The following is a 23,885-nucleotide window of genomic DNA, read 5'->3' as shown; positions in this document are numbered from 1 at the left end:
CAATTATTTCCCTTTTTGATCTGTTCCCCATCTCTCTCATTTCTGCCATGAATTGCACCATGAAGGATTGCATATCCATAACCCTCACTTGCGCAGCGGGCGCGGCCCTCGCCGCCACGTGCGAGGCGCCGCCATTTTCTTCCCCTGCTACCTCTTCCGCTTCCTCCTCTATTTCTCCCAATTCTTCCCGGGGGTCCTGGGTCATCGATTCTAATTCCTCCTCTACCTCATCATTTACCCCCACCGGCATTCGACCGTCTTGGCTATCCATGGCACGAATTAAATTTAGATTTTAATAATTAAATTTCGGCCGCTCATAATTTTGAGTGCGTTAAGTGCACTTCGGTTCCAATCGCACTCCCCGACACCAATTGTTGCGGATCTCAGCGCCGGCCTTTTCCCCTTACCATGGGGGGATTAGTCCCCTTGTCTTTAACTGACCGACGGGACCCGGGACCGATGACGTCCTTCCCGGACAGCGCGAAATACGGTTTTAAGACTAAGAATTCGCTATTACCTAATTACTCGCGCTGCCCAGAAACGAGGAAATAAGGCCCGCCGAATCACGGGTGTTGGTGGATACGCCGAGCGGTAGCGAACCCGTGATCCGAGCCGTTATCAATGACTAGACCCCGATCCAAGCGGTTCTTATTCGTGCCACGCTTACCCAAAGATGGAAATCACAGAAACGGTCAAATTGGAAGAAAAGGAATAACAAGATTTATTCACACTTTGTACAATGATCAGAAGAAGAAGACACAGTGCAGTCCTTAAGCAGTCTTATACTTAATACCCCAGACAAACGGGCCCGTCTCACACACAGACACTCACACGGGGATTGCAGATGAAGGTCGGCACGTCCAGGGATGGAGGGCACGTCCACGGATGGTCAGCTCTCTCCGGTCCCCAGCTCGTACCACGAAGATGGATAGTAGAGACGGCAGGAGCTCTCCGCGTGTCGGTGGCGCACACGGGATAATACAGGGCGAACGGTAGGGTCTGGGCTCTGGCAGTTAATACTGGCGGCTATTGCCGCGTTCACTCGCGTGGCTGCGTACGTAATAGGCGAATAGCCTCGAAGCGCTAACACAATGAAGTGCTCTCAACCAGCCCTCTTCTCTCGTGCAAGTCGTCCTGGTAGGTTCTCGTGCATAGGTTCTCTGGCAAGTACTTTCATGCGAGTCCTCTCTCATAAGTCCTCCTCAAGGGCTTTGTGCAAGACTTATATAGCGCTGCCCAGCGAACCTTCTAGCACTTGCTAGACGCGTCTTACCACGCCCTATCACGCCATGCCCTGAGAGCCCTGGTTGGCTGATGGCCCTTACCGTCATCGCCTCTGACGTGCTGCTTGACGCCGGCCCACCTCGACCCCGCGCTCCTCCCTCCTTTCAGGCCTACCTCGTGTCACTTGACTAGTTCGAGCGAACAAAGGGCAGCGAATGCTGCTGGCAGCCAAAGCTGCCGGTAGCCCAAAGCGAAACAAATTGAGGGATGCCAAATGGGGCGCGGGATCAATTATGCCCATAGATGGAATTGGGAGGGTGGCGCATAAATGAAAGGACCTAAACTCATGGCTTTACACAACGCAGATATTACTAGGGAAATGGCCTATACTCACACATACTATGACATAACTAATACTCGAAGTGGGCCTACATGTTGCTTGTGGACTAACTATGGGGGAGCAAACCTTTAGCCTTTAATGATGTCATTTGTACAAATCTCAAAACCGTATATATATAGATATATATATATATAGATATATATATATATATATATATATATATAGATATATAGATATATATATAGATATATATATATATATATATATATATATATATATATATATATATATATATATATATATATATATATATATATACACACACACACGTCGCGTGCCTACCCTTGATGATCACCTTAAGGTAGCACGGATGACTAAACGAGCTGTTACTCCGAGGCGATCAGTTCAAATGGCGGAGAATACGCATGGGAAAGCAAGAGGGAGGGAGGAAATCCAGAGCCTTATCTGAACGGCTTCCACTCGACGTCTCCACACCTGAAAAAAAAATAACTCGAACGAAAACGGATTTTAAATGTACAAAAATAACAGGTTTATTTAAATAAATGCTGGTACAAAGACAACAACAACAACAACAACATGCATTTTAAGGCCATTTTCCCTGCTGGAGCGGGGGTTAGCCTTGCCGTCCCCATGACAATCTTCTCCATTTTGCCCTATTTTCTGCATCTCTCCTTGTTAACCCCTTTGCCCGCATTTCTTCTTCCACCATCTGTAGCCAAGTCTTTCTCAGTCTTCCCCGTCCTCTACTTCCTTCTACATTCATTTCCATCACTCTTCTCAACCAGTCACTTTCATCCTTTCTCAACACATGACCAATCCATCTCAACCTGTTCCTCTTCACAGCATCAATCACAGGCTCTATTCCCATCATCTTTCACAATTCAACATTTGTCTTCCTCTCTCTCAATGATACTCCCGCACATCCACCGAACCATTCGCATTTCCACCCTTTCCAGCCTTCGCTGCTGCTCTACATTCATGACCCATGTCTCGCTCCCATAAATCATAACACTTCTCACACATGCAACATACACCTTTCCCTTCAGCTTCAATGACACTCCCCTCCTCATCAGCATGCCACTCAGTTCCCGAAACTTCTTCCATGCACATCTCACTCTAGCAACCGTTGCCGAGTCTGATCCACCTTCTCCATTCAGCATGTCTCCGAGGTAGCAAAATGTTTTCACACCTTCCAGCTTCACGCCGTCTCCAAGATCCAACTCAACATTTCCTCCATCTGCAGCTCCCTCTGTGCACACCTTACATTTCAATGTAGCTGCCACACTGGTTAATGACCCTCTCGGACCACTACATTTTTGATGAACCCACTCAGCGCACATTGTACATTGAATGGAGTTCACTCCGACACCCTTCCTGCACACAGCACATGGCCACTTCCCAGTTCTTTCCACCTCACCACATGCTTTACCACTTGCCATCACCTTCGTCTTTCCGATATTCACCTTCAGACCTTTTGTCTCCATACTACTGTCTTCCACTTGTTCATCTTTTCCTTCAGTCCATCCATACTTTCCACAATCAACACCAGATCATCTGCATACAACAACTCCCATGGTAAACCCTCCTTTACGTTCTGAGCCAGCACCTCCATCACAGCTACAAATAGTAGTGGACTTAGTACCGACCCCTGATGCACTCCCACCTTCACCTCAAACTCACCACTGTTCCCGTCCTTCGTCCTTACAGCTGTGCGCGCTCTTTTGTACATTGCCATCACTACTCTGATCAACCATTCCTCCACTTCTAACTTCCTCAATGCCCATGTCAATACTTCGCGTGGAACCCTATCGAATGCTTTCTTCAGATCAACAAACCCAAGAAACAACTTCTTCCTCTTCTCCAAGTACTTCTCCTGCAACTGCCTCACAATAAAGAGCGCGTCTGTCGTTCCTCTTCCTGGCATAAATCCAAACTGCATTTCGTCGATCTTCACCTTCTTCCTTATCCTCCTCTCCAACACCCTTTCCAATACCTTCATTCCATGCTCCAATAACTTTATCGCTCGGTATGAGCCACACTCCAGAGGGTCACCTTTCCCCTTGTTTAGAGGGACGAGGGTACTCAGTTCCCAACCCACTGGAATGCGGCCTTCTTTCACCACCAGATTACAGATCTCTGTCATTCTCTTCACACCCCAACTTCCTGCTGCCTTCAACATATCTCCCACAACTCCCGTCGGCCCTCCCGCTTTTCTACTCTTCATTGCTTTTATCGCTTCCTCAACTTCCTTCTCAGTTATCTTCTCTGCCGGTCCTAAAACTGAGTTACTCTCTATGTTGCCATCCCATTCATTCTCTGTATTCAACAGCATTTCCATATATCTTTTCCATCTTCCTTTAATTCCATCTGGGTCCACAACGATTTGTCCCACTTCATCCCTCAAGCAACTCACCCCCATCACATCACACCTCTCTTTCGCTGTCTGCATTGCAATCCTGAATACCGCTCTCTGACCCTCTTCCAAATCCAAGCGTTCTCCGAACATTTTCCTACATGCCTCCTGCGCCTTTGCTACCTCTTTCTTTGCAGCCTTCGTGGCTGCCTCATAACTTTCATGCTCTAATTTTTCTGCTCCCGTACCCTTCGCCTTCTGCCACTCCTTGAACTTCTTCCTCTTCTCATCGATCCTCTTTGCAACTTCATCATCCCACCACCATGTTTCTGAGTGCCTCGGTGGTCCTTTTGTCCATCCACATACCTCACCAACGGCTCCCAACAGACTATCTTTCATTGACATCCAACCACGTTCAAGCTCAACCACATCAGCCTCTCCCCTACTCAGCCTCTCTTTTAATGCCTCCCTTACTGTCACCTCTTTCAACCTCCACACCTTCATTCTCGGTTGGTACTTCACCCGCCGAGCTCTCCTCGCACCTTTCACCCTTGTGTCGCAGACAAGCAAATGGTGCTGTGAAACAGCCTCCTCCCCCGGGATCACCTTTGTGTCCTGGAGGTGCCCCCTATCTCACCTACGCACCATCAGGTAGTCAACGGTTGTCGTCGACCCACCTGACATGTATGTAACAAGCTTATTAGTCCCTTTCTGGAACTGAGTATTAGAAATCAACAAATCGGCTCCATCAGCAAACTCCAAAATCCTTTCACCTTCTCCATTTCTCACACCATATCCGTAACCCCCATGAACTCCCTCAAAACCATCCATACTCCTTCCCACATGTCCATTTAGGTCTCCTCCTACCACAACAACTTCCTCATCGTTCACGTTTTCCATCAGCTTCTCTATCGCACACCAGAACTTGTCCTTCTCTTCATCGCTCCGACCATCCTGCAGAGCATATCCTGAGATGACGTTCACCAAGAGCTTTCCATTCATCATTTTCACCATCATCAACCTATCACTCACTCCAGTCACACTCACCACACTGTCTACAAACTCCTCAGAAGACGATGACACAAAGAGATAGAAAGATATTGATATACAAAGATATACCGGTACAAAGAGACACACGATAAACTAAATTCCTAATTTGGAGCGCTCCCACAACCAGACTCGTATACAGACAATGGGATAAAATATCTGGAAAACAAATGTGTGTGTCATTTATGCAGGGGACTCAACTCAAATCGGCTGGTGGGTTCTCATCAGGGGATGTCAAAATCGTCTCGGGCTCGTTGGCGGGAACCTCTCGTTCGTTGGTGGGAACCCAGGCCTCGCTGTGTCGCACTGCAGTGAGCCAGCAGCGCTCGTCCACCCATCGCTCTTGCTTGGAAAGCCGCAGCTCTTCCTCCTCATGACCACCAGCAAGATATCGGCGCACGGCCGCCCACGATGAGATCCAAAATCGAAGAAGAACCAGAAGGGCATTGATGCGGAGAGATATAAAAATGCTGGCGTTCACCAACAAAGTTCAAAACGAGCAGGTGCAAGAGGGAATCGGTCAGAGCGAGGAGCCAAGGAGAAGAGAACAGCGAATGTCCGCGAGCGCGTAAAGCCAAGAAGTAGAGCGAAGAGAAGAGAAAATGTCTGCGAGCGCGTTCCTTCACCACGCAGGCTCTGACTTCATCTGTGGTCCTTTGCCAATCAGCGAGTCGTTTCTTAACAGTCCTTTCCCGCAATCAAAACCCCATCCAATCACTATCCCTCGGGGCGTGGACCTCGGCCTGCCCGACCTGTGCACTTCCCAAGTCGGGTGTTGTCAGCGGTCGGGCTTGATGCATGACTTCCGGTTAGCTTTTTAATAGTGAGCTGTTTAATGGGCGATTTTGGCTAGTGTCTATGGTGTGGTGCCAAAAGGGACATAGGAAATAAATTAGAGGTATCGACCGACATACAAGGGATACATTACCCATAATCCCTGAGCTAATTAACATACCCCACTCCTTGTAATGGGGACAAAGATACACTTAATCTGAACACACGGTCTACCGGATCCCTACTTGTAGTACATTGAGGTGGTTATTCTTCTTCGCGACATTCGGAGCACACTAAGCTATACACACTACCTGGCCGATGGTATCCCTACCCCCGACAAACGTAACAATATGTATATGTGCATACCTTGATGTACTTTGTGGTTAGTTGTAACTTTAGTTTGCTGGACCAAATGGTGAAAAGGCGATTGCTGCAAAATGCATCTTTCTGAATCTTTCTCAGCAGCAAGCGAGGCATTTGTGACGTTGGTGGCGAGTGAGGCATACGGGCGCGGTGCCCTCGTGTTAGCGGAATCGTTACGACAACATGGAACTACACGCAACCTCGTCGCTTTGGTCACACCCAAGATCTCTTCCCCTATCCGGTGAGTCAGAACAATATTGGGTTTATATATACTAGGGCATGCCCGTACTATATATAAGCTAGGACGTGCCCGTACGTGGGTGCCCGTTCCTTGCCAAAAAAAAAAAAAAAAAAAAATTTGTGTAGGGGTGTGTGTGTGTAAACATCCTAGGGCGTGCCCGTACGTGGGTGCAAAAAAACATGCGTGCAAACAACAACAACAAAAAAAAACTTTGAAACCACGTGGCAGTAACGACCACAGAACCCCCCCCCCCCTCTATTTACATGAATGGTTTGGTCCATTCGCAACGACCACAGAACCCCCCCCCCTCTATTTACATGCAATGGTTTGGTCCATTCGCAACGCCAAAGCGAACGGCGAACGGCTAAATCGCCATAGCTCGGTAAGTACTTCTGCGATTAATTTCAAACCTTGAAAAGGCACATCCTCGGGTCCCCAGCAATATACCTGGCAAGTTTCAAGTATATCGGACCCGTGGTTGTCGAGAAACAGCGGTCACAGACAAACACACACACACAGAGACACACACACACACACACACACACACACACAGAGATTACTGGAATTATAGATAGATATATGCAGTCACGTGAAAAAGTAAGTACACCCCATGTAAAGTTTTGACTTTTTCAACATATTTCAACATACAGCTATTTGATCTTCATTTCAACAATATTGATAGATAAAGGTGACATAATATAACAAATATCATGAAACATTTACATTTTGTAGTCCATTGTATAATTTAAATAAACATAAATGAAAATTTTGGATGTGGAAAAAGTAAGTACACCCCTACATTTATCACTACTTCAAATGCCTGAAATTAGAATCAGGTGCACCAGCTCAGGTGCAAATGATTAGAACATCGTTAGAGAGGATCTTGGAGGAACCTGTCTTATTTAAACCTCAGACATTTAGTTTGGTTTGCTCTTTGTTGTTGAAGTGTGTGGCGTCACCATGCCTAGATCAAAAGAGCTCTCTGAGGCCTTTAGAAAGAAGGTTATAGATGCCTACGAGTCTGGGAAGGGATTTAAAAAGATCTCCAAACAATTTGAAATCAATCATTCGACTGTCCGGAAGATCATCTACAAGTGGAGAAGATTCCAAACAACTGCCAACTTGTTCAGCCTAGACTGCCCCAGCAAGTTCAGCCCGAGAGCAGACCGCAATATGCTGAAACAAGTCTCTAAGAACCCCAGAATGTCATCACGGGACCTACATGTAGCTCTTGCCACTGTTGATGTCAAGGTGCACGAGTCTACCATTAGAAAGAGGCTGCACAAATTTGATCTACATGGGAGGTGTGCCAGGAGGAAACCTTTGCTGTCCAGAAAGAACATCAGGGCAAGACTAAAGTTTGCCAATGAACACCTTCTGCAAAGACCAGCACTTCTGGAACAATGTGCTCTGGACAGATGAGTCAAAGGTAGAGCTATTTGGCCACAGTACCAGAAGACATGCTTGGCAAAAACCAAAGACAGCATTTGACCACAAGAACCTGATACCAACTGAAAAGCATGGTGGTGGAAATATTATGGTTTGGGGCAGCTTTGCTGCATCAGGGCCTGGGCAGCTCACCATCATAGAATCCACTATGAATTCTTCATTGTACCAGAGGGTGCTTGAGGATAATGTGAGGCCATCTGTCGGAAAGTTGAAGCTCAACCGAAGGTGGACCTTGCAACATGACAATGACCCTAAACATACCAGTAAATCCACCAAGGAATGGCTGAAAAGAAAGAAATGGAGGGTTCTGGAATGGCCAAGTCAAAGCCCGGATCTAAATCCCATCGAAATGTTGTGGGGGGATTTGAAACGAGCTGTGTATGCAAGAAACCCCTCAAACATCGCACAGCTGAAAGAATTCTGCATGGAGGAGTGGGCAAAAATCTTTCCCAGTCGATGTCAGAGACTGGTCGACAGTTATAAGAAACGCCTACTTGAGGTTGTTTCTGCCAAAGGGGGCAATACCACCTATTAGAGCCAAGGGTGTACTTACTTTTTCCACATGCCAAATTTGCATTTATGTTTATTTAAATTATACAATGGACTACAAAATGTAAATGTTTCATATTTGTTATATTATATCACTTTTATCTATCAATATTGTTGAAATGAAGATCAAATAGCTGTATGTTGAAATATGTTGAAAAGGTCAAAACTTTACATGGGGTGCACTTACTTTTTCACGTGACTGTGTATATATATATATATATATATATATATATATATATATATATATATACACACACACCAAGATGATACTCGTGATACAATTGAGTGTTCTGAAGCATCCCTCATAATACCCTCTCTCCCACCGGAAGTGGCACTTCACTGTACATGCTTGCGTAGTTAATTTGCGTCATCCCACTTTCGGAACTCCAAGTGAGGAGAGCAAATTAAGTCGCTACAACCTTTGCCATAACACCCGTAGTCTCCCTTGGTAAGTTTAGGTGGTTGAGATTGCATAACGATAAGTAATGACCAAATACATCGATGAAGAGGATATATCGAAGAATTCGCCATGTGTCCACACGAGCCACCCAGGACCAGCCTTTGGTGACCTGACTGAGTTTTTCGTGGGATTTGGCACTTGGGCCACTGCTTATTTTGAATCCTGAAAATATATATATGCACACATGCATTCATACACACTGAGACAAACATTTAACAGCCACTGATCTTGGGCGAAGTGCTATCGCTTCCCAGGATACTCGTGGTAACAGCACCATTTTTCTCATCGCACTCAGTGGGGCATTTTCTCTGGAGGAATTTTCCTCCTCCCCATGTATGCCAACCGATGAGGATTTTCTGTGCTCTATCCATTTTAAATGCTGAACGTCAAGCAAGCAGCATGTACCATTTTTGAAGTCGTTATGATCCGGCTGGGGGTTGAGCCGACCTCCCAGACTCTGCGGATGCTCTAACCATTACAACACTGAGTCTAGTCACATGTAATATAAATGAGATTCTTCTGTGGCATGATGATGCAGACAAATCTTCTGTGGCAGCAGACACGGGTCGCCATTAACATAATCTATGGTTTGCAATGCTCATTCTCATTTAGTGTGACCTGGTGTTTTATGCGTTGGGTTGAGTCGATGTCGGTGCATTTTTGTTTTTGCTCTTCTGTGGCATTACCTTGGCTGCTTGTGCATGCGGGTTCAATTCTGGTGCATGTTGCGTTATTTGTGGAATCACTGTTGTGAGTTATGTGTAGGTGAGCATGGTGTTGTTGGGCACTGAGTGTTTACCTCACCTTGTCCGGCTGTAGTTTAATCCATTGGTTCTTGCCAAGGTGTATTCGTTTTTATAAATGCAGGGCGTCCATAAAGTCCACATGCAACTTTGAGCTTTTATATAGTGCCCTCCATAAGTATTGGAACAGTGAAGTCAAATTTGTTATTGTTGTTATATACTCAAGAAATTTGGATTTGAGATCAAAAGATGAATATGAGGCAAGCTGAAGGCCAGCTTTTCTATCTTGGTATTTCTATGCATATATGTTGCACTTTGTATGTTCTGTTTTACCCCCATTTTAGGTAAGCATAAGAATTTGAAACGGATTAACTTAAAGTAAGTTAAAGTGGTATAATAGTTATTATTTGGTTGCATATCCCTTGCATGCAATAACTGCCTCGAGCCTGTGACCCATCAACATCACCAAACTCTTGGTATCTTCCTTTGAGATGCTTTACCAAGCCTTTACTGCAGCCATTTTCAGTTGTTTGTTTAGGGGTGTTTCTGACTTAAATCTCCTCTACAGCAAGTGAAACACACGTCCATTGGATTTAAATCAGGAGATTGACTTGGCCAGTCTAAAACCTTCAACTTTTTCCCTGATGAACACCTTGGTTGCAGTGGCAGTGTGATTTGGGTCATTGTCTTGCTGTGTGATAAAACGCCACCCAATGAGTTTGGAGGAATTTGTTGTACATAGGCAGATAAAATGTTTCTGTACACTTCCAAATTCCATCTGCTGCTGCTATCATTACTTACATCAATAAAGTTGAGTGAGCCAGTTCCAGAGGCCAAGCCTTGGCGCTACCTCCACCATGCTTCACAGATGACGTAGTATATGCTTTGGATCATATGCAGTTCCTTCCTTTCTCCACACTTTCACCTTTACTATGTAAATGTTTGTGTTTACTATGTAAATGGTAAATGTTTTTGTCTCATCTGTCCATGAAACATTTTTTGCAGAACTCACTGGCTCACCTCTGAATGAATGAATGAATGAATGATCGTTTTAAGGCCACTTTTTCCCCGCTAGAGTGGGGGTTAGCCTTGCGGGCCCCATGACAATCATGGTTCCCTGTTTGAGGCAATGTTTTTATGGCCGGATTCCCTTCCTGACGCCAACCCTTGGTCGTCTCTTACGATGCGCAGGGATACGGTGTACCTATTCTAAATCGGGGTACACACCGGGATCATTCATCCCAGCAAGCTGGTACTCAATTTGCCGACCTCGGAAGAATGACAGGCTGAGTCAACCCCCCTGGCGTTAATTCAGCGATCGACAAGGATTCGAACTCGGGATCCTCGGATCCCAAGCCTGCACCCTAACCGCTAAGCCAACACCAGGCTCTGTACAGGACAAATTCAAATCTGGCCTTTCTATTTTGGGTGCTAAGAGGTTTGCATCTTGTGGCGCAGCCTTTGTAATTCTGCTGTCGAAGTCTTCTGCAAACGGTAGATTGTGATCCATCGGACCAAATTTTCATTGGTCTTTCACCGCCATGTAGCATACCTGCCTGCCGGGTTCTGTCATTTGGGTCCTCTGGGGACGTTTGGGTCTTTGGAGGTCTTAGGGATCTTAGGGGTCTAAAGGGTTCTTCAAAGGTCAAAGAGATCTCTGCAGTCTAGAGAATTAAAAGGTACATTTCAATTGTACGTCATGTGTAATTAATTAATTATGATGATGTCCACTCCCGCATCGTCAGATGCATATGGCTGCCGAAGCAGTTTCTTGACTATTGGGCACAATCCTGGTCGGGGCGTCACTCCTACGCAGGGCACTCAAATGGCTCGTTCATCCCAGTAAGCTAGTACTCATTTCACCGATCTCGGAAGGATGACAACCTGAGTCAACCCCACCTAGTGTTAATTCAACGACCGACCGGATTTTGAACTCGGGATCCTAGAACCCCAAGCCAGCCCCCTAACCGTCAACCCAACACCAGGCATCCGTAATTAATTAATAGACGTATGTAATTAATAGACACAAAACTATGCCACACACACACACACACAAACACACACACACCTCCTCCCCCCTTTATATTAGATGGACTAGCAAAGGTGGTGTTGCCGGGAAATGCAGAGTTACTTTGTGACAGGAATGCAAAGAGAGAGAGGGAGGAGGGGGGGGGGGCAAAGGGGAGGGTAGGAGAGGGCAAGGCAGCATGAGAGGAGGCTTTTTTTTGCTTGGGATATTTTGTTTAGATTGGTGACAAAAATATAAGTTTAATCGATTTTAAATTTACACGAACGCAAAAAAATGTGAAAACATCAAGGGGTGTGAATACTTTCTGAAGGCATTTAGCTCGTATGGGAACCAAAGTGTTTCCGGTATGCTTGGGGGTGCATTTGCAGAACCTAAACAATATATATATATATACATATACATATATACATATACATATATATGTATACACAACTATCTGGTGATGCAAGAGTTGAAAAGCCCTTTCCCATGTGTAATTTTATAGAATGAATGAATGAATTATGGGCCAAATGGCCTCATACTGTGCCAAAGTTCATTGTAAATGTTCCTTCTTTGCTGGTGCAGATATGCACTTGATCGTGTATTTGACGAGGTTTGTGAAGTGGACGTTATGAAGAGCTGTGATGCTGCTCGCTTGGTACTGCTGCAACGTCCAGAACTCGGCTTGTCCCTCACAAAGTTGCACTGCTGGTCTCTGACACAATACAGCAAGGCTGTTTTCATGGATGCTGATACAATGGTATATATACACAAAGAATTAAGTTAAGCACCCCCCCCCGTTTTTTTACAACCTCGCACATTACAAGTTTGTTGTCGTCAAAACAGTGTAATATACCCATGATATTGCTATATTTTCTGGAGAAGTGATATTATGGTCACATAAAAACATAACAACCATGCCGTTTTCAATATTTTATTCTGAATAATTTAAGGTGAAATTTTTTGGGAATTTTAGGCATATTTTCACCTCAATTTAAGTATGGAGCTATAGGTCCATCACGGACAGTGTGGATGACGTTTATGTTTTCTAACGTACAGTCATTGTTCTGAGAAGACCTCTAGCGATCTTTGCGTCCATAACGTGTGTAGGACCCACGTGATCGGATCACTGACTCAACCGATCACTTTTTTTCACTTTGATCACTCACTTTCATCAATGGATAATTGCTAATGTCATACCAATCATTATTTGATCTCACATACCTTAGAATATATGCCAATGTATACATATACACAAAGAATATATATTAGGGGGTGCTTACCTTAATTCGTTGTGTAGGGGTGCTTAACTTAATTCTTTGTGTATATGTACCAAATATAGAGCAGTCTTAAAATTTTAAATTTAGATTTTTAAAATTTGTATCGATAAAATGTTGTTGCCTTTGCTGTTTGACCAAAGTCTCTTGCCTTTTCCGGTCTGCATTTTCACTCGACCTCTTCTCTCTGTGTTCTGTTTTACAGGCGTTGAGCAACATTGATGAGCTCTTTGAGCGTGAGGAGTTTTCCGCTGCACCTGACCCAGCCTGGCCCGATTGCTTTAACTCTGGCTTGTTTGTCTTCCGGCCGAGCCATTCTACACACGCTGCTCTTCTCACTGCTGCCACGTGTCTTGGCAGTTTTGACGGTGCGTGCAGCCCTGCACATGCTTTGCTCTGCCTACTACCATGTTTTTCAAGGATTAAATAACAAAACTAACTTGAGACCTTTTTGAGTGTTTGTGTTTCTACGAAATGAGATAGGCCTGCATGACTCCAGTTGATAACTCATATCATGTCAAGGTTGATTGATGGTGAATCTGTCCAGGTGGGGACCAAGGTCTGTTGAACACGTTTTTCAGTGATTGGGCGACAAAGGACATCACCCATCACTTGCCGTTTATCTTCAACCTCGCTATCACCAGCCTTTACACCTGCCTCCCAGCTTTTAGACAGTGAGGCGCTTGCATCACTTACCTTTACACCAAACGGGTTCTCTGTCTTGCAATTCACCAACGGTCACTCTCTCTGACTCCCTTCCCCCATGTACGTACACACACGCGCACATACAGGTTTGGCTCAAAGGCTCGTGTAATCCACTTCCTTGGCGCCATAAAACCTTGGCATTGGACCTACCATTCTCAGCACGGCACAGCTATCCCACCGGACAGTGGAGCCGGCAATGCAACCGGAATTCTGGGACCACTGGTGACCAAGTGGTGGCACCTATATGAAAACGTGATTCCTTTGCTTGAAGAAGGGGGACTGGTGATGGAATCCCCAAAAGAAATGACAGAACTGCCTCTGGCGTCTATGAGCCTTCCAGACCAGGTTTCTGGGGCTCTCAAACAGGTATCGTGCTGTTTGCAAAATGTATCACAGCCAATCAACCTTTTTATTATTAGTATGGCTTTTGGCAGAAGTTTTCACGTGCAGTAATTACACTGAACCACCTTTAGAGGCCATTTTTCCCCGCAGAGCAGGGGTTGGCCTTTTTTGGGCACCGTGGTCCCCTTTTTGAAGCAATGTTTAATGGCCGGATGCCCTTCCTGCCGCCAACCCTGTTAGTCGCCTCTTGCAACACACAGGGACACACAGGAACACACAGGAACACCTTGCAACACACAACAACATTACCAGTGAGAACTGGTACTCAATTTGCTGACCTCGGAAGGATGACAGGCTGAGTCAACCCCCCTGGCGTTAATTCAGCGATCGACTGGGATTCGAACCCAGGATCCTAGGATCCCAAGCTGGCACCCAAACCGCTAAGCCAACACCAGGCTTCACGTATAGTAATTACACTGAAGAACAGGATATGTAGGATAAGGGATTCTCATTCCAAGGTTGACTTGCATTTTTGAAGATTGGTCAAAGTTTGGGTGATGTGAATATCTTCATTTATTCATCCCCTTTCTCCACTTCCCCCATCCCCTAGAATCGAGGCTCATGTGAGAGCTGGATGACCAAGGTGTGTCAGAAAAACGGTGAATGAAAATACTGTACTATGTGAAGTGAAGGGGAGCAGTTGCTGGAAAGAATCAGTCAGAGTAGAAAAGCTCAAGGATAGGGATGCGAGAGAGTACAATGCGGAGGGAGGTATGATGCAGCCGCCTTTAGGAGATGATTCCACAGACGGAGGAAGGTGATGAAATAATGGTGGCAGAAAAACTTCGTTGGATTGGGTCAAAGAAAAAAAAACGTCAATGGAGGTAATGGATGAAATCAACAGTATGTTGGCTGATGTGTGCTAACCGCACCGTGGAAAGCGAAGATAAGCTAACATTTCACGCATTAACGCTTCGGGGCAAATATTTGATATCTGAAACGTCAACCTCTCCTTGCTTCCCGCATTGGTTAGGATACCTCAATAATGAGTTCCCTGAGAAGGGATCTCAACTCCTAGAAGCCATTAGGCTCATGAAGCCTGGTCAATGGTTGCCAACGTATGGTTTTTTTAAACGATGAGCATCAAGTCGAGCAAAGAAGCAGCACATAGCATTTATGGTCTTTTGTCTTAGCCCAGATTTTAACCGCTGACTTTCCAGACTGAGTGGATACTCTAACCATGACATCACTAAGTCTGCTGAATCAACGTCCTATTGATTTCATCTATTCTACCTGTCTGCCTACACGGATTGACAGCAACCTTCACCAACAAGAATAGTTCCTCATTCTACAACCCTGAATAAATAAATACATTTTCATCACTTTGCTTTACCTTGCTCAGACGACTCGTCTTAAGCCATCTGAACACAAATGCCTTCTGCATTTAGGGTAATGTTTAGAGCTTTTTAGGGTACCACTAGCCTTTCAGGCTGTGGGTTATCAGGGTCCTTTGCCACAGATCCACTTTTTTGAAATACCAACTTCTTTCCTGGAAGTCCCAGCAGGACTTCACCAGTGGTCCCACTAGCCTTTCAGGCTGTGGTACCCTATTGTTGATGTTTAGATTCTTTTTCTTCTTCTTCCGCCGCGATTTTTCAGGTTTATTCCCTTCAAAATTCATTTTCTCTGCAACCGTTGGTCCGATTGACACAAATTTTTCACCAAAGGAGCGGCTCCACCTGTAGAATTTTTAATTCTAATTATGACATCATACGTCATGTGGTATGGGGGCCATATTGGAAAAACAAACTTTGCCTCTCTATATCTCTGAAATCGCTTGGAAACAAATGGAGACAGGGCTCATTGTAAAGTACTCTATGGGGAAACAACATAGGTTAATGATTATGTCATATGTGCCTCCATTATGATGTCATAATTCGACAAGTAGAACGCTTGATCCCATGAATATGAAATTTGTTGAGCGTGTTCTAGGGATAAATTGGTCGAGAAAAAGAAAATTGTGACGTCATCGGTTACGTGGTTCGACCACCATATTTTTTTCCCTGAAAAACACTAAAAACCCTTCTCCAAAACGGCTGAACAGATCGAGGTGAAACTTTACATGCATGATCGCATACCCATGATGAACAAGAAATTCTGCGACCATGACGTCGTGGGTCACATGGTTTCGCAGTTATGATTTTTTTTGGAAGAATAAACTTTTAAAAAGCCACTTTAGTCAGGGGGTCAAATGCATATTTGGCCTGACCTGGAAAGTGGGTCCAAAGTTGTTGTTTTTTTTCTCAGTGTTTTCATGTTATATAGGTATTGTACTCTATGAAACTGCATGATGGCATTCTCCCATCATTGAGCATTTTCATATAACAGGCTTTATACAATTGCGGCTATCGGGACGCAAAACACTGGTTTTAGGGGGGTGGGGAAAATAGAAATACCCTTATATCTTTACAAGCATTCAAGATAGGGTCTTCATTTTTTGCATATGGGTGTATCTTGACCATACCTATTCGTGTGTCGAAGGTCAAAGTCATAGGTCAAGGTCAAAGGTCAAATATCTTGGTCAAACGTGTACAACTCAGCATTGTTTATACACTGATATATTTCTCATTATACTGAACCTGTATCCATTGTTATAACGTCTAATGTCTTGTTATAAGGTCTCATGAGCTCAATACTGAATGAAGAAATGCTCGACTACATAATATTTATTGAGTTATTTATGATTTTATGTTCAAAGATTACATCAAATCTGGTTATACGTAAATGATCTGTATATGGTGTACCTATCCATAGGTTACTAAACCAGCAAAATTGTACATATTCTGTATTTGGTTTTAAAATCTTTATTTTATCATAAACATCATCAATCATCAGTGTTATTGTAATCATCACCATCTTCCCCTTGTGGTGAAGTGAAGTTAAGATGGGCCAGTGCATACCACCACTTGACCACCAGCAGCACCCAGAGGGATCAATTGTGAACATAGTTACTGGAAGGGTGCAATCATCTTCAACAGTCAATGTTCACAAATCAATTGAAATCGGGAGCAAACACTCCGGGGAATTTACAGAGGCTTTACCTCGAGGCTTTCATCACAAGAGTGCAAGAAGGATAACTTCAATGGCAGACACGAAGAAGTCTGTAAATATCGGCACGCAGAAGGTTTTTGATACAAACCTAATCGACAGTCGTCATATGTCTGCAGGCCAGTAATAGGGATATAGACTTTGACCATCTGATGTCCCATGAATTGCCTCCACTGCCAACGGCTCTCTTTGCAGACTCTGGTGATATGCGGATATCCGCATCTAAATCCATCTTGAAAAGAGATGTGAAAATTGAGGTGTCATCAAGAGTAGCCCATGAAGAAATACAAATCACTGTCATTGATGGGTGTGCCCTTCTCTGGATACCTGGTTGGCCTGCTGTTGGAAATGTGCAGACTTACATTGATGCCTTCAAGCACAAAATAGCAGAGAAGCTCTCCAAATGTGATGTCTATCTAGTCTTTGATAAATACAATGAATTCAGCACCAAAGATTCAACACGATTAGCCAGAGGTACTGGCAGGGTGTATCAGTTGACACCCTCAACACCAATCCCCACACAGAAAGCAGTATGACTGTTACAGGCAATAAGAAGCAGCTCATCAAACTGATATGCGAGGACTTGCAAAGAGATGAAGACGTTGTTCAGAACCATACACAGGAGCACACACTTTTGATAAAAGGACAGGAGGAAACTATCGAGATTAGCAAGGGCATTGTCATAGAAAGACGATCTGTATTACCAGTCATGAGGAAGCTGACAATATAGTGCAGCAAGCATTCATGGCAGCTTCAGAGGGGGCATCCTGTGTAGCTGTGGTGGCTGATACAGATGTGTGGGCCCGTCTGTTGCACCACTATCTGGAGCAGAATCTTGACATCCCAATTATAATGCAATCTCCTATACATGGAAGAAGTGTCGCCGACGTCAAGGCAACCGCTGCCCAATATGCAGACCTCATTCCAAACCTGCTTGCAGGACACTCCTTATCTGGATGTGATACTGCAGCAGGATGCTTTGGCATCGGGAGGAAGAAGATGTTGAACACTATAAAACAACACTCACTGAGTCTTCTTGGAGAAATTGAGGCCCCCTGGCAGTAGTGAAGCAGGCAACTCAATTCGCTGTTGCTACTTACGGTCAGAAAAGCTGCCATACTCTCTGTGAGGCTAGAGCAAAGGTATGGAAGACCAGAATAGGCAAGGGGAGCAGCACAATGCCAAAACTCTGTTCACTCCCACCAACTGATGCTGCTTTCCAGGAAAATCTGAAAAGAGTACACCTACAAACCTTCTTGTGGAAGAATGCCTTGAGGTCTGAGCCTCAGAAGTTAGACCCGTTGGAGTATGGATAGAGCAAAGATGGGGATATGCTCTGCCCAACTGCAGTTCCTGCAGGAAGTCAACTGGTCCCCGAGTACATCCAAAAGACCATCAGTTGTGACTGCTCCAGTGACACACCATGTGAAAGTATTCGATGTGGATGCGACAAAGCAGGAATGACTTGCTCAGTCTTCTGTGCCTGTCAGCAACAGGACGCAGCATCAGTATGTCACAACAGAGTGAATACTATATCACCTGATAGTGATGATGAAACAAGTGATGAAGGGGAAGATGATGATGATTACAATAACACTGATGATTGATGATTATGATATAAGAAAGATTTTAAAACCAAATACAGAATATGTACAATTTTGCTGGTTTAGTAACCTATGGATAGGTACACCATATACAGATCATTTACGTATAACCAGATTTGATGTAATCTTTGAACATAAAATCATAAATAACTCGATAAATATTATGTAGTCGAGCATTTCTTCATTCAGTATTGAGCTCATGAGACCTTATAACAAGACATCAGACGTTATAACAATGGATACAGGTTCAGTATAATGAGAAATATTTCAGTGTATAAACAATGCTGCGTTGTACACGTTTGACCCAGATATTTGACCTTTGACCTTGACCTATTACTTTGACCTTTGACCCATGAATAGGTATGGTCAGGATACACCCATATTCAAAAAATCAAGACCCCAGCTTGAATGCTTGTAAAGATATAAGGGTATTTCTATTTTCCCCACCCCCCTAAAACCAGTGTTTTGCATCCTGATAGCCGCATTTGTATAAAACCTGTTATATGAAAATGCTCAATGATGGGAGAATGCCATCATGCAGTTTCATAGAGTACAATACCTATAGAACATGAAAACACTGAGGAAAAAAAACTTTGGAACCACTTTCCAGGTTCAGCTTCTGGCCTCCTGAGTACTTCTCCAGAACGACTGAACAGATCGAGTGGAAACTTAACACATATGTTCTCCATGCCTTGGGGATACCATGGTGTTCTGGAATAATTGATAGGTCACATGGATTGGCAGCCATATTGTATTGCATGAAAATCTTTTTTAAAATTATACCTCTTGAAACGCTTTGTTGATCAACGTAAAACCTCAAAGTAATGTCGCAGGAATACGTGTTTAAAATTTCAACATTATTGGTTGTACGGTCGGTCTGGCAGCCAGAAGTTATTGTTTGAAGAAGAAGAAACTCTACATATCTTCAGCCATGTGACTTTTCACTATAACTATTAATTATGTACTGTTTGAAGTCAGTGGCATCCTGTCTATTACTTCTGTACTATCGGAATGTACCTTTCGACACTTTGGACTGCTGAGACACATAGGACCTTTGAAGAACCTTTAGGACCACCAAGACCCCAAAATACCCCGAACACCCATAAATACCATGAAGAACCAGAGGACCCAAAAGAGCAAAGGACCCTGATAACCCAAAAGACCCCTCTTTTTTATATTTAAAATACAATACTGAATTCGGTTTTATAAAGAGGACGTCATGTGTCACGTGTGTCCGATGAAAGCGGGGTTGTATCAAAGCGGGACGGCGTGTGGTACCCGGTCATCAATGCCAGCAGTTATAAAGTGGCAGTGCTAGTTTTTAGCTCACCTGGAACAAAGTTCAGGGGAGCTTATGCGATGGCGCGTCTCTTCAGTCCGTAAACACTTGCAACTTCTTCTCCGAAACCGCTGAAGGGATTGTGACCAAACTTGGCACAAATGATATTTGTTGTGTTGTGACTAAAGTTTGTTCATGGCATTAAAAAAATCTGCCCTTTTTGGGATTTACAGGGGGACTGGCCCCCAAAATAGGTATTTGCTTTCTTCTCAGAAACTACACACAATTTCGATGAAACTTCACCACAACCTTCATCACCCGTTATGTTCCAATTTTGTTCAAGGCGTTAGTAAAATTGGGGATTTTGGGGATCTCTAAAAAAAAATTGGGGATCTCTAAAACTGCTCGTTGTGGAGGGGTGTCCCCAAAAATAGGTATTTTTTTGTTTGTTTGTTTAAAGTCTTATGATTATATTAGTACTAGCAGAAGTACCCGGCATTGCCGGGCAGGGGAGGGGAGGGGGAAGAGGAGGGGCGGGGAACGGGGGGGGGGGGGAGAGGGGGGGAGGGGAGGAGAGGGGGGGAGGGGAGAAGAGGGGGGGGGAAGTACCCGGCATTCCGTGTATAAACGTGAGGGAGAAGAGGGGGGAGGGGGAGGGATGGGAGAGGAGTGGGAGGGGGGAGGGGGAAAAGGGAGGGGGAGGGGGAAAAGGGAGGGGAGGAGGGGAGGGGTAGGGTGGAGGGGAAGGGAGGGGAGGATGGAGGGGGGAGGGAAGGGGAGGGCCAGTCAACAATGACGTTGCAGTTCTCATGGTCGGAGAGCAGCACAACAATCGCGACATCGTCCTGAATCTTCGCAACAGCACGAAGCGGATTTTGGAGACTCACCGATCCTGTGACGCCCTCCAGTACCGGCGTTGCTGGGTGGGGGAAGGGAGACCCGTACATTCCCAACCCGTACATTCGCCCTCTCGACTCAAGCTCACTCGGACAAAAGCCTCGCACAAATTACACCGTGAAGGCCCAATGGCCATGTCTATGCCACAAATCAAGTACGTGAGCAAGTCGGGCGCACTGAATTGAAAATATATAGAACGCTCATACTCCGTGAAAAGTGAAGCCAACTGGCGGCGGGGATGGAACATCACGTGATCGCTCTGAGCGAATCAGCACGCTGCTCTGCCACCGGTCAGAATCCGTGTATAATATTCCTCGCTGAAAAAAATCTATGTGAAACATGCTACTATCTATGCTAAATCATGCTAAATCATGCTAAATGCTAATCATGCTAAAATCTATGCTACTTGCTGTGAGTTTATGGCGGCAAGGAACATCACGTGATCGCGTCACGAACATCATTCGTGATCACGTCATCACGTGATCGTGATCATCATCAATGAGCGCGAATGAGCGAATCAGCACGCTGCTCTGCCACCGATTCAGATTCGCTGAAAAAAAAAATGGATCTAAAGATGAAAGAAAAAAAAACCTATGTGGTGTGAATGGCAATGTTCGTCGCTGAAATGTGAAAAAACGCAATCGCTTTTCGCTCTGAAATACGTGCGAACGCGTAACTGAGTTAATGGCGGCAAGGAACATCACGTGATCGCTCTGAGCGAAACAGCGCGCTGCTCTGCCACCGGTCAGATTCCGTGCATAATATTCCTCGCTGAAATGCGCTGAGGTACAAATATGGTAAAGAAATATTATGAAATAAATTTTTAGGTCGGCCATGTTCTTCCCAGGCTTAATGGCCATGTCTGTGCCAAATATCAAGTACGTGAGCCTCTCCGTTTAGGAGTCTATCGGTAACATTACACACACACACACACACACACACACACACACACACACACACACACACAAACACACACACACACAAACTGTGTTTTATATATATAGATGATTCTACATGCTGCCCTGTCTTCTAGCAATCATTGAAATTGGTTTAAAATAACTTTAGTCAGTGCACTATACTGTTTATTCTACAAGGTGAGTGCCAGGGTTATTGCCCCTTTGTTTATTATTTATTTGTTTATTACTTTGTTTATTATCGCAAAGCAAAAAGCAGGGTTCGGCGTGCGTGCGTGCCCGTACGTGACGTGTCTGCATTTTAAAAATTCATTTTCTCGGTATTACCATTAGTCCAATTGACACAATTTTTACCGTAGGAGCGCCTCTGCCTATATAATTTTGATTACTCATAATTATGACGTCATAGGTCACGTGGTACAGACGCCATTTCATTAAAAAAACATTACACCGTTATAATTTCCCAAACCGCTCAATGGAAAAATTTGAAACAAGGCTCCTTGTGATGTACTCCCCATGGGGAATAAGATATGTTGATGATGATATCATTGGTGCCTTCATTATTTTTATTTTTTATTTTTTTGGTATACAAGATCGAGGCTCGTGTAAGAGCTGACATTAATCACACACAAAACAAACGGACACATAAAGCGTATAATAAAGGGAGCGGGAGACAAGATGGGGAGAGACAGGGACGTACAACAGTAGAGAACAGGGACATCGGGAGATCTGTGGAAGGGAGAGGGCTTGGGGGAATGAGGAATGGGAAGGAGGGGGTGGGTGGGAGAGGTATAAAACACATGGACACTGCTAGGACTTCCAGGAAAGAAGTTGGTATTTCAAAAAGGTGGATCTGTGGTGAATTAACAGGGGTAGAAAAGATCAAGGTTTTGGATGGGGGAAGATAAGAGATGGTGGTGAACAGCTGTTTTAAAGACCTGGAGGGAGGAGTGGGATTGAAGGGAGTGGGGGAGTTTGTTCCAGAGGCAGGCGAAAAGAGGAATGAAAGAGTGAAGGTGAGCAGAGAGTCTTGATTTTGGCAGTTTCACCAGAAGAGGTTTGCTGGCAAATCTTGTGCGACCTGTAGGAATATTTGGGGGACAGAGCACAGACAGAGCTGGGGGAGCTAGACTGGAGAGGAGTCGGTGGAAGACCGAAAGACTACCAACCTGCCTGGTGTGAGTGAGCCCCCCCCCCCCCCCCTCGGAGTTGGCTTCATCGTGGGAGATACCAATGATCCTGAAAGCTTTGGTTTCAACAGCGTGAAGCCGAGCTAGGTGTGAGGCAGGAGCACCAGCCCAGAGGGGATAGCAGTATTATGATGTCATATTTCGACAAGTACAACGCATGATCTGATCAGTATGAAAAAAAAAATCCTCTGCAACTGTTAGTCAGATGGATACGAAATTTGTACGATGAGCACCTCTTCCTGTATAATTTGTTGATGACAATTATGACGTCACAGGTCACGTGGTACAGGCACCATCTTGGAAAATCGAAAAACGTTGCACCTCTATATCTCTAAAACTGCTCCATGGAAAAAATTGAAACATGGCTCATTGTCAAGTACCCCGCATGGGGATTTTCACAATTTCCATGGAAAAAATTGAAACATGGCTCATTGTGAAGTACCCCGCATGGGGAATACACAACACAACAACATGCATTTTAAGGCCATGTTCCCTGCTAGAGCGGGGGTTAGCCTTGCGGTCCCCATGACAATCTTCTCCATTTTGCCCTATTTTCTGCATCTCTCCTTGTTAACCCCCTTGCCCGCATTTCTTCTTCCACCATCTTTAGCCAAGTCTTTCTCGGTCTTCCCCGTCCTCTACTTCCTTCTACATTAACTTCCATCACTCTTCTCAACCAGTCACTTTCATCCTTCCGCAATACATGACCAAACCATCTCAACCTGTTCCTCTTCACAGCATCAATCACAGGCAATATTCCCATCAGCTTTCGCAATTCATCATTTGTCTTCCACTCTCTCAACGATACTCCGCACATCCATCGAACCATTCGCATTTCCACCCTTTCTAGCCTTCGTTGCTGCTCTACGTTCATTACCCATGTCTCGCTCCCATAAATCATAACACTTCTCACACATGCAGCATACACCTTTCCCTTCAGCTTCAGCGACACTCTCCTCCTCATCAGCACGCCACTCAGTTCCCGAAACTTCTTCCA

At 44.7% G+C, this 23,885-nt stretch overlaps 1 protein-coding gene across 7 annotated transcripts in view; it reads left to right on the top strand.

Annotated features, from left to right (window-relative positions):
- Nucleotides 1-23,885, top strand: part of LOC137425379 (glycogenin-1) — a 122,637-nt gene that overhangs the window by 85,476 nt on the left and 13,276 nt on the right. For 3 of the 7 annotated variants that reach the window (XM_068113773.2, XM_068113769.2, XM_068113767.2), the window contains 5 exons: nucleotides 6,225-6,363; nucleotides 12,158-12,332; nucleotides 13,055-13,217; nucleotides 13,397-13,523; nucleotides 13,641-13,920. In XM_068113773.2, the coding sequence (XP_067969874.1) occupies nucleotides 6,225-6,363; nucleotides 12,158-12,332; nucleotides 13,055-13,217; nucleotides 13,397-13,523; nucleotides 13,641-13,920 (884 nt within the window). Of the gene's footprint in view, nucleotides 1-6,221; nucleotides 6,364-12,157; nucleotides 12,333-13,054; nucleotides 13,218-13,396; nucleotides 13,524-13,640; nucleotides 13,921-23,885 lie in introns of all 7 variants that reach the window. The other 4 variants (XM_068113772.2, XM_068113771.2, XM_068113766.2 and 1 more) reach the window with 2 other exon arrangements.

This window comes from Myxine glutinosa, chromosome 4 (genome assembly GCF_964187855.1).
Source record: "Myxine glutinosa chromosome 4, kmMyxGlut1.1, whole genome shotgun sequence".
In the NCBI taxonomy this organism is placed as follows: domain Eukaryota; kingdom Metazoa; phylum Chordata; class Myxini; order Myxiniformes; family Myxinidae; genus Myxine; species Myxine glutinosa.
This window is presented reverse-complemented; position numbering and strand designations above follow the sequence as displayed.